Source organism: Dermochelys coriacea, chromosome 7, assembly GCF_009764565.3.
Source record: "Dermochelys coriacea isolate rDerCor1 chromosome 7, rDerCor1.pri.v4, whole genome shotgun sequence".
NCBI classification, from domain to species: Eukaryota; Metazoa; Chordata; order Testudines; family Dermochelyidae; genus Dermochelys; species Dermochelys coriacea.
In genome coordinates, this window is record NC_050074.1 from 100,146,094 (window position 1) to 100,158,482 (window position 12,389).

Sequence of the window (12,389 nt, forward strand, 5' to 3'; positions counted from 1 at the left end):
TGGGTCAGATTGCTGTTCTCTCAAGATTTTGTGCCAAAAATATGGAACTCTCTTCAAACTAGCTGTTCTTGTTAGATTTGCAGCATTTAGCATTCAGCTGTATCTGAACTGAATCCAACTTAGAAAGAAAACCCCAGAGAAAGGTTTAGATCTGCAGATAGGAACCCGAATCTCCTTCTTTCCCTGCAAAATAAATGATGCGAAGGGATAGACTTGAGGTTTTAATTCAAGCTCATCTCTAATATTTTTTATTTTGTTCTCTAAATGGAAATACTTCCATTGCTTTTCACTATAGGAAATGAGAATAATTGTTGTAAGTGCTTATAATGATATTTCAGCTCATCAACAGCAGCAAAACTGTGACTAAGGACTTCAGTGCATTTCTAAAAAGATTAAATCAGTGTGGGCAATCAGAAATGAGTTATTTTGATTACTTTTTTATATAAATCTGTGGTTTGAGGGTGTCAAAGTTGAAATAACTATAAAGGAAGACAGAATATCATACTTCAGGTGATCTGGGCTCAATCCTGCACTCATTAATGGCAAAGCTCCCATTAACTCAGAGGTTCAGGATCAGGCCCAACATTAAATGATATCTTATCTCAGGCAAGGTCACCTGATCAATGCACTAATTCCATATGGTGGAGGTGTGGGATTGGTCACATGTATCATATCTGAGTTCAAACCCTTTCTTAGCTCACAAGCAATAAGGTGGTCTCATCTTAATTGCCATTTGTCTACATCATTGAACCACTACTCAGGTTGTCATAATTGGAAGTCATTGTAAATATTGAAGAACCTAGGCAAAGCTATGTGGAGGAACACAAGTTTTATCAGTAAATTGTAATGAACACTAAGTTCACTCTCATGTTAAACAGAAAAAAAAAAACCCAGCAGCTGCAAACCTTCCAGCAGGAAAATAATATGACCTTCTATATTCTTTTCATAGACTAGACTTTCATCAGTTACTCAGAGGTTTTTTTTATTATCTGTCTGGGATGAATTCAGATATATACTATAGACACTAGCCATTCTGATGTCTCTCAGTCAAAGGCAAAAACTGGTGCAGTGAGATATAAATTCCAAAAGGCAAGCATCATTTCTGCTCTTGTCTTCTGTGGGTTTTCCATTAGGGAGCAATTCTAATGGCTTGTGTTTGTGGAGGAGTTGTGCTGGTGGGAGTATATCTGCAGAACTACTCCATCAATTGATGCACCGGCCACACTGGGCATAGCCACTTTCCAGCCAGTGGCTCCAATTTCAGTATAAGATATGTTTACATTGCACCTCCACAGCCTTCTCTTTTGGAATATGGTCTGCCACTAGGGAATAACCCAGCAAGTACAGTGTAGTATGGGCTTTCAGGGAATTTGGCTCCTAGAGTCTGTCTGGAAATTACAGGGAAATATTAAAATGTTGATAATATGAGAGAACAAAGCATGACATTTTCTCTCTAATTTTCTTAATGAAGCTTGTCATTATCTTGACAATGACCCTTTTCAATAAATGCAAACTAGTTATCTAGCCTTCCCTGTCTATTCCTTCCTAAGGGAGATAACAAGAAACTCATTATGTACATATTGATTCTTGCCTCACCAAAATTAGAAGAGTCTAGAAGAGTGAATATCATTGTAACCTGTTTCTGTAATTGTTTAAAGTGACAGGAAAAATATTTCCTCCTTGTTATCATTAATACTATTTTACAAAGCTAAAGGAAAAATCTAAAATGGCATCCCTTGTTCTATAATAAATATTATATATTTAGTTTCTGAACATGCTTATGTAGTATAAATCATAGCAATTATAGTTTAAGAAATGGTTTTCCAATAAATGTGAAACAAGATTTTACTCAATATGTCAGAAGATATGGTGGGAAGGCTTTGTAAGACAGAGGGATACCTTATATGAGTGATCTTCTGTGGAGATTTCTTGTATATTCAGAGACACCTGAGACTCAGATGGCAGAACCCTTGTGAGCAGTGGTTGCTCATCAGAGCTACTTTATCTCCTAAAACAATGATGAGTCCTAAGTGTTCTCCCACTGATTTTTGAATGTTATAATTCCTGATGCAGAGGGGCATTGCTCCAGAAGGAGAATACTTCAATCTCCCTGGTCACTCAATAACAGACCTAAAAGTGACAATTCTTCAGCAAAAAAAACCTTCAGAACCAGACTCCAACGTGAAACTGCAGAACCAGAATTAATTTGCAAACTGGACACCATCAAATTAGGCCTGAATAAAGACTGGGAGTGGTTGGGTCATTACAAAAGCTAACCCTAACTTCCCCCTTACTAATTTCTCCCTACTGTTACTCACACCTTCTTGTCAACTGTTTGAAATGGGCCATTCTCATTACCACTACAAAAGTTATTTTCCCTCCCCTGGTATCTGCTGTTAATTGAATTGTCTTGTTAAGCTGACCTCACACTTGGTAATGTAACTCCCATCTTTTCATGTATTTGTACCTGCTACTGTATTTTCCACTCCATGCATCTGATGAAGTGGGTTCTAGCCCATGAAACCTTATGCCCAAATAAATTTGTTAGTCTCTAAGGTGCCACAAGGACTCCTCGTTGTTTTTGCTGATACAGACTAACACGGCTACTACTCTGACATTTATCTTCTAAGACCCTGTTCTTTTAAAAGTTAATATAAGTATTGTCATTGCCTTCAATAGAAGAAGAGGCAGGCCCTAAAAAAGTAATCACCACCTGAATCTCCACGAACTGGAGAATGGTTTGATATCTAGTTAGTGATTGCCAAGTTCAAAGGCTTCTATATTTAGTAAAACACTGTTTAAGGTGCCTATTATTATGGTATCTAATTAATCTCTTCTGTATGATGTATTTTGGAGACTTCCATTGAGTGTATCTGTATTAAATTAATTACAGTACATTGCAAAGTGATTCCTCGCTCATGCTACTCAGATGTCTTGTAGGAATTTCTTGTTACTGATTTAATGACTAAAAATAAGAAGGGATAATGAAATGCTTCTTTACTGGAATGTTTCCCACAGCTGCTGGCAATTAAATTTTTCTGCATTTCCCTCAAGTACCCTTGATGAGCCAGTAGGGGTTAATTGCTAGCAGGCAACTATCCTCCCAAAGGGATGAGGGTAGCAGGAAGAAGACTGGGCTGTTTTTGTTAGGAGGTTAAGCAGACCAGAGAGGTCTTCTGGCATCATCAACTCTCCTATCCCTTTTGCTCCACCAAACATTTCCAGCCTAGACTGTTCATTTGACCACTTCTTCTGCTATCATTTCCTTGCTTTATCCCATGCTTCCCCTTGTGCTTGGAAAGCCCTCCTGGATTAGTCAACAATGGCACTGCCCTCTCATCTTTCATATCCCTTAAGACACACATCTGTTCTGATGCCTACAAGAAATCAGCCAACCATGGATGGCTAGATTGTACAGCAGTTAAGGATAGCTAATTGTATTTAGCATTTCAGATGATTTTGAACCACCATGGGCTATGCAACCATGTGATCTTATTTCTATTACCATCACAACATCTTGACTCTTCCCTCCTGGTGTTTTTCACACTTACTTGTGTGTCAGTACAACATTAAGTACAATGGGGTGCCAGTCCTGATGTGGTCCTTTGGATGCTACCACAATACAAAGATAAAAGTGCTCCTTAATGTATAATGCATTCCTTTTCCATGTATTGCATGATTTAAGGCTTTTTGCTCCTGTTTGAATCCTATTTGATGTAAATCTTTGTTTCATATGGAAGACTTGCAGAGTCCCTTTCCTTCCTGCTGCACTAGCTCCCAAGGTATGTCAAAAACCAGTGCCATTGACATTCAGCTACGTTTGGATCAGAAGGTAAGCCCACCATTACCACCACACAGCATGAACAGAACACAGGCCCAACTCCTACTATTATAGAAAAGTGCTATTAGATCATTAATGTACTCAGGAAGCAGACATGCCTCACATTTTAAGATCTCAGCTGAAAGTCCCTCATGCAGAGTACACACATGCACAGTATGCAATTTATCAACCTCAGAAGGTTGAAGGGCTGGAATTGATTCTGTGGTTAAAGGAAACTATGTATTCCAAAACTATGTACTACTAATATGCCAGAAGTTTTAAGTGCCAATAGCAAAAGCAGCATACTCATCACTTTTGACCCCAAAATAACTATCCATCTACATAGGTTCAGATCCTTGCTCCTCAATAACTCTGATAGTTCCACAATGCTCTCAGCACATTTCAATTCTCATTTGGTCTATGGTTGTCCTGTATTCCTGATGTCAGTTAGAGCTGGAAAGCATCCCTACTGGGCTGGTGCCACTCATATCTGCATTGCTTTCACAACACAAAAATGAAACAAAGTTGAAATGACTAAATCACCTTACCTCTATCCTGCACCATGTTATGATGTCTTGGAGCCATCCTGGTTTATAGTAGTTTATATTGTAAAAATGCATCACCGGCAGTATTCACTGAACTGAAAAAATCTATCCCATCCTTTTAATGCCTTAAATAACTCCTAGCGCTTTCTCAAGTACCTGTCATTTTTGGCAGAGCTTTTATTTATTTATTTATTTATTTTTCCTAGGTGGTTCCTTTGTAATTTTAACCCTTTAGAAGAACTTTTCCTTTCTAGTTCTATAAAGCATTATTACTTCAATAAATTATACATTTTTGCCACTTCTGCTGCAGTAAAAGATCAAGTCTTATAAAAAATGGTGCACCATTAAAATGACTTACTGTGTTTTTTAAATCCTCTTCACCTGTGAGCAAGGTAGACCTCATGGTGCTGGTTTATAGCCTAAAATTCAGTGTCCATTTCGGAAAATGTAATTGATAATAGGAGAAACAATGCATTAAACTAGCAACTTTATAACATTTTAACTGGAAAAGACGGTAAATATTAGTCAGTGATCTTGGAGATGTATTTTTGTAGAGATTCTAGGCCCAGATCATGCATGCCCAGGTCTGTGCATGGGGATCTTCCACTGCTTCAGAGTGGAGGTGAGACACCTCTGTGGTATAGTCGCAAGACTCCATGTTGAAAGGTGGATATGGGTGTTAAGCGTTATTCCCACCAATAGGAAACCAATTAAAGTTAAAGCAGCCCAAGCACTCATTACGTTTTTAGCAGACTCCTCTGTGCTGTAGAAACCCCTTCAGTAGTTGAAGAGTCTGTGGCAGGTAAAAGAGACCCTGGCAGTTTATCCCTATTGGGAGACAGAACCCCACTTGTGACAAGTGGATGCATCCGATGAAGTGAGCTGTAGCTCACGAAAGCTTATGCTCTAATAAATTTGTTAGTCTCTAAGGTGCCACAAGTACTCCTTTTCTACTTGTGACAAGATCATTTTAAACTGTGCAACAGGAATCAATGGGACTTTCCCTTGGTCCTAGCCCTTCCCTTGTTGGGTGAGGACAATCTGTGCCTTAGAAACTAGAGATGGGCAAAGCCTACAGATCAAATCATACACTTCATCGCTCTGCCATAGGTCATTACAATACATTCCCAGAGTTTGCCAAAGATGTAAGTGATTCAATTACTGTGGCTTTCACCACTTTCTGGGGCAGTTTCTCTCAGTTGAATAATAGATCTCACTATTGTCTCCTGAATATCAAAGCTGGAGGAGCTGGGGGAGAGTTACTGGACTTTCAACGGGAGTAGTTTATTCTATTCTCATTGCATGAACGGTTTATATAAAATCCGTTAGGGGATATATATGCTAAGCAACAGAATATACACATAAATGGTTTCTTTTGGTTACTTTAAATCAACTGTTTCTAGATGTGTGGCCCTTTGAACATGCCAAGTCTCTTCAATTGTCTGTGGCTAGGATGCATTATGTATCTTTGACAACTGAGTTCTAAAGTATTTGTGATTTTAGTATGTAAAAGTCATAACATTGTTATATCTGCTTATTTATATCTCAGATATGAATAAGAAATACCAGATTGTGTTGCCACCAATGGTATAAACAGTCACAAATAGTAGTTTTTAAGGAATAAGTCTGATTTAAGATATATCATTTATTTTGTGAATTGGTGGTTATAGTCAACAGTATGATCAATATTTTATATGTTGTTAATAGTTTTGCTTATTAACCTTCCCTCAAAAACTTGTAATCAGAGATTCAAAAGACTCCAAGTGTGTTTATGGAGTTTTTATGGAACGTTTATGTATTCCTGCTACAATAAAGAGCAAGTACTACGGAAATATTCCTCACGAACTACTGTATAACATAGAAAAAGGGGGGTTGACAACTATCCCAAATACGGTTATACTATTCAATGACGCAAAAGACTGGAAAAATCTGGTCATATTGCATCATGCTTGGCCAGAGTAGACATTATATGTCACACATAGCTCAAAATTAATGCTTAAATTTTAACAATGAATTTTGCAGTAGCGCTAAATTGAAATATATCTTAAAGACTAAGTAGCTCAGTTTTAATTAGCATAGATTTAGCAATAGAGCTGAGCAACAGTGACTAATTCATCATAAATAATGTATTTGATTCATTTAGACTTTTTCAGTTTTGAATTGTGTGAGAACATTGTGATTTTCTTGGATGTACTCTTGTTTTAAATCATTTGCCAAATAATTTTGGAGAATAATTCTTGTCCAGAAGCAGTTCATTGTGAGGAATCCATATTAGAAAATAGAGCTGTGTTGGTTAGTTTTGATGGGCAAATAGGTTACTTGGCATATTCTGTTTCTTGATTGGATGAGCATATCCCTGAAAATTTGTTTCCTGGTAAAACTGTTCCATATGAACTAATTCAGAATCACCTTCTGTGATTACTCTCAAATATTTGCTTAAAATTCACTATCTCTATGAACAAACACAAAAAGGGGCAAGAACACAGTGAAAATAAATTAGTTTAAACATTCAAATGATTATTCACAAAAATGTTTTGAAGTATTTGTCCAGTTATATTTAATGACAACTAAATAAAGTCATTTTGAAATTAGATTGCACAAGCAAAGTAGATTTTTAGTAAATGTATCTAGTGGGGAAAAAAAGTAATGTTTTCCTTATTGTCTGTATGCAGGTGCTGCTTCTAGAGTGGATGCTCATATGACTCCTTTGATGCCAACGCAAGTCACCAGGGTTGCTGCTGTAACTACACCAGCTGTGACTTTCATGGCAACCAATTTCATAGATCAGACATTAACAGGTGTGTGTATGTTCCAGTGTACTTATTATATTACTAAACCGTATGTTCCACATTTGTGTATTTGCAACCAAATCAAGTTTCCCATACTGCATAGTAATGCAAAACTTTGAAAAAAATTCTGTGCAAATTCTACAGAATTTACTCCGGTTATTTATGAGCTTGTTCAAAATATTTTAGATCCTGTTTTCCCTGCCTGGCACTTGGAAGCAGCTTTGCATTTGGTGCTGCAAAAGATTAATTTCTGGAGCCATCATTAGGCCTCACATGTTCCACGTCAGTAGTGTTCACAGGCATTGCAGATGTAATATAACCACCTTGTCATAGTTGGTCTGTGGAATCAGATTGTCTGAAACTGCATGTGCCCCACTGATCCAAGTATTGTGCCCACAGCCATCTAAATGTGCATGTGTTTGTGGGTGAAAGGATGTGGTTGGAAGGAGGGGACCTGGTCCTTCCCAAACATGTGAGAGAGCCTTGAGGATTTGTCTCAGTTCACTTTTACACATGGCAAGTCATGGTTAAAGGGAAACTGATGTGAAATTGTAATTATGCTTTCCGAATTACGTGAAATACTGACTGCCTGACCATGAATACAGATGCACTTTAGTGGAGGATGACGATTTTGGACTAGGCTAAGTGATTTCTCTTCCTTATTAGAATGAGGAGGTGAATTGAGCTGAGGCACCTCAAGACGCTGGAAGAATATATAAGCCATAGGTTCTCTGGCTTGTCCATACCCTGAACCCATGTTACAACAGAAAAAAGTTTCAGGAACTCCCCTCCCTTGTCTAGCATAAAGGAAGAGAAAGTGGTTGCAACCCCCCCACCACTTGGACATGTTGGTAAGCACGTGTTCTAGGGCATATTTTTTTTTAGAAATACTGAGGCCTATTCAAGAATTAATAGTTTCTAGTCCTGGAAACTAGTCTAGTTTCTAGTCTAGTTCGTAATTATATCAGATCTCTTACGTTTAAGCAATATTAGCACAAAAATGTGTTGCACTCTGAGCTATAGAATGAGATGGTCACATTTCAGAAGCTGACCTACTTTTTCATTCTCACAAATTACAGTGCAGCCATGTTCAAGTCATCTAAATTATGCTGGTAAAATATACCTGGGATAAAAATTAAGGTCTGAAGTAGGCTGGGCCGAAGGTTTGTCCCATGGAATTGATAATTATGGGCTGTTCTACACAAATACATTAATGGAATCAGAGATTCCCCTGAAGAGGAGAGTTGACTATTTTCTTGTTACATCTGTCCCCAAAAAAGATCTTCTGATTTATTTGTGATTGCACTGTCTTTCTTATACATGTGGACACACAGTTTTCAGGCATTAGTCGTATTTTCATTGTGAGATATTTTGCAAAACTTCAGAGAAGTTTGTGTGTGTTTCCTTTTTGATATATTTCAACTCAAATGTGTTTGTCTTTCTTCAGTCATTATCTACTCTTCAGAAGTTTAGCTGCTTTCATTACCTGCAGAGTTATGTTGCTTGGAGACCTAAAAAATCCCTGCATGTGAATCATTAAGAATGAGGGGACTGTGCTAAATTGTGTTATGTTTCCTTATTGAAAGCAAATTCTCTGGAGTAAATAGACTCTAATACTTTTTAAGGAATGAACTGAAAGTAAGATGAAAGTTTACTCAGAGTTTTTCTGAAATGTAGTTGTGTAGCAAATTGCAGGTGGGTAAGAAGATTTCTAGTTGTTCTGAGACCCCGTTAATAATCTTCCTATTGACAGACTGAAAAACAACCAACCTCCCCATTTTATCCATAATAATGTTTGGTGATTTGATTGTATAGAGCCTTTTTGTGACTATCAATATTTTCTGTAAGTTTGGTATGACATTTGTTCAATAGGTTTCCTCAATCAAACGAGCACTATTGCACCAGGCTCATTGAAATGTCATAGATGTAGAAAACCAATCATATTTTTCCACTTACCCATGTAATGTAAATAAGATGAGCATAATACTTTTGCTTCCAGTTTTTTCTTATAAATATAAAACTCGTTCATCTTTCCCAGTTTTTCTTGTTTGATTTCCTGGTAATTTCACTGAAGAAAAGCCATGGCATGAGTTATTCTTTAATATTATCCAAGATGACACAACAGTATTTCCATGGGTTACTACAAGTTAGCACTTTCAGTGGTCTTTGTCTTCAATGGAAAAATCAAATTAATAACAATAATCAATAACAATTCACAATTATACAGGGCCTTTCATCCACTAACTCAAAGTGCTTTATAAAGGTGGGTAAACATGATTGTCCTCATTATGCAGAGGTGTCACAGAAAGGTGAAATGACTTGCCCCAGGTCACAAAGTGACTCAGTAACAGAACAGAGAACCGAGATCTCTTACCTTCCAGTGTGTTGCCATATCAAAGTTTCTGTTTGAAGATATATAGAAGAAGATGGCATGTACAAGAACTGTGCACTGCTTTCTTGATTGTTGAAAGGGCTTCTAGGCTATAAAATATTAGATTACACCTACCTGTGGACCATTTTGTTACCTTTCTTCCCTGGCTCCGATCCATCCATATGTGGTAGGGAAACTACATCTATAGATCTCCCTTTCTTTCCATCGAAAGTGTGCTGGAGCTTATTGGACCATGCCTGCCTGGACTCTAGAAAGAAGCAAAGAGAGGGAAAGCAGTATACCATAGATTCATAGATACTAAGGTCAGAAGGGATCATTCTGATCATCTAGTCCGACCTCCTGCACAGCTCAGGCCACAGAATCTCACCCACCCACTCCTACGAAAAACCTCACCTATATCTGAGCTATTGAAGTCCTCAAATCGTGGTTTAAAGACTTCAAGGAGCAGAGAAGCCTCCCTCAAGTGACCCGAGCCCCATGCTACAGAGGAAGGCGAAAAACCTCCAGGGCCTCTCCAATCTGCCCTGGAGGAAAATTCCTTCCCGACCCCAAATATGGCGATCAGCTAAACCCTGAGCATATGGGCAAGATTCACCAGCCAGATACTACAGAAAATTCTTTCCTGGGTAACTCAGATCCCATCCATCTAATATCCCATCTCAGGGGATTAGTCCTATTTACCATGAATATTCAAAGATCAATTACTTACCAAAATCACATTATCCCATCATACCATCTCCTCCATAAACTTATCGAGTAGAATCTTAAAACCAGATAGATCTTTTGCCCCCACTGCTTCCCTTGGAAGGCTATTCCAAAACTGCACTCCTCTGATGGTTAGAAACCTTCGTCTAATTTCAAGTCTAAACTTCCTGCTGGCCAGTTTATACCCATTTGTTCTTGTGTCCACATTAGTGCTGAGCTTAAATAATTCCTCTCCCTCTCCTGTATTTATCCCTCTGATATATTTATAGAGAGCAATCATATCTCCCCTCAACCTTCTTTTGGTTAGGCTAAACAAGCCAAGCTCCTTAAGTCTCCTTTCATAAGACAAGTTTTCCATTCCTTGGATCATCCTAGTAGCCCTTCTCTGTACCTGCTCCAGTTTGAATTCATCCTTTTTAAACATGGGAGACCAGAACTGCACACAGTATTCTAGGTGAGATCTCACCAGTGCCTTGTATAATGGTACTAAAACCTCCTTATCCCTACTGGAAATGCCTCTCCTGAGGCATCCCAAAACCGCATTAGCTTTTTTCACAGCCATATCACATTGGCAGCTCATAGTCATCCTATGATCAACCAATACTCCAAGGTCCTTCTCCTCTTCCGTTACTTCTAATTGACGCGTCCCCAACTTATAACTAAAATTCTTGTTATTAATCCCTAAATGCATAACCTTACACTTCTCACTATTAAATTTCATCCTATTACTATTACTCCAGTTTACAAGGTCATCCAGATCCTCCTGCATAATATCCCGATCCTTCTCCAAATTGCCAGTACCTCCCAGCTTTGTATCATCTGCAAACTTTATTAGCACACTCCCACTTTTTGTGCCAAGGTCAGTAATAAAAAGATTAAATAAGATTGGTCCCAAAAACGATCCCTGAGGAACTCCACTGGTAACCTCCCTCCAACCTGACAGTTCGCCTTTCAGTAGGATCCGTTGCAGTCTCCCCTTTAACCAATTCCTTATCCACCTTTTGATGTTCATATTGATCCCCATCTTCTCCAATTTAACTAATAATTCCCCATGTGGCACGGTATCAAATTCCTTACTGAAATCTAGGTAAATTAGATCCACTGCATTTCCTTCATCTAAAAAATCTGTTACTTTTTCAAAAAAGGAGATTAGGTTGGTTTGGCACGATCTACCTTTTGTAAAACTGTTGTATTTTGTCCCATTTACCATTGACTTCAATGTCCTTAACTAATTTCTCCTTCAAAATTTTTTCCAGGACCTTGCATACTACAGATGTCAAACTAACTGGCCTGTAGTTACCTGGATCACTTTTTTTTTCCTTTCTTAAAAATAGGAACTATATTAGCAATTCTCCAATCATTCAGTACTACTCCTGAGTTTACAAATTCATTAAAAATTCTTGCTAATGGGCTTGCAATTTCAGGTGCCAATTCCTTTAATATTCTTGGATGAAGATTATCTGGGCCCCCCGATTTAGTCCCATTAAGCTGTTTCAGTTTCGCTTCTACCACAGATATGGTAATATCTACCTCCATATCCTCATTCCCATTTGTCATGCTATCATTATCCCTAAGATCCTCTTTAGCCTTATTAAAGACTGAGGCAAAGTATATGTTTAGATATTGGGCCATGCCTAGATTATCTTTAACCTCCACTCCATCCTCAGTGTTTAGTGGCCCCACTTCTTTCTTAGTTTTCTTATTTATATGGCTATAGAACCTTTTACTATTGGTTTTAATTCCCTTTGCAAGGTCCAACTCTACTCGACTTTTGCCTGTCTCACTTTATCCCTACATGTTCTGACCTCAATTAGGTAGCTTTCCTTGCTGATCCCTCCCACCTCTCTAAGATGCTCGCTCATCCAGCTTGGTCTACAACTCCTTCCTATGAATTTTTTTCCCCTTTCTTGGGATACAGGCTTCCGATAGCTTCTGTAGCTTTAATTTAAAGTAACCCCAGGCCTCCTCTACCTTTAGATCCATAAGTTCTTCAGTCCAATCCACTTCCCTAACTAATTTCCTTAATTTTTGAAAGTCAGCCCTTTTTAAATCAAAAACTCTAGTTGCAGATTTATTTTTGTTAATCCTTCCGTTCAGTTTGAACTGAATTAGCTCATGATCACTTGAGCCAAGATTAT

General features: G+C 38.1%; 1 protein-coding gene across 1 annotated transcript in view; it reads left to right on the top strand.

The window, feature by feature from the left end:
• The window catches only part of TCERG1L (transcription elongation regulator 1 like), a 223,280-nt gene that overhangs the window by 145,646 nt on the left and 65,245 nt on the right, over positions 1-12,389 (top strand). The window contains exon 5 of the mRNA XM_038408237.2: positions 7,038-7,163. Within this exon, the coding sequence (XP_038264165.1) occupies positions 7,038-7,163 (126 nt within the window). The remainder of the gene's footprint in view (positions 1-7,037; positions 7,164-12,389) is intronic.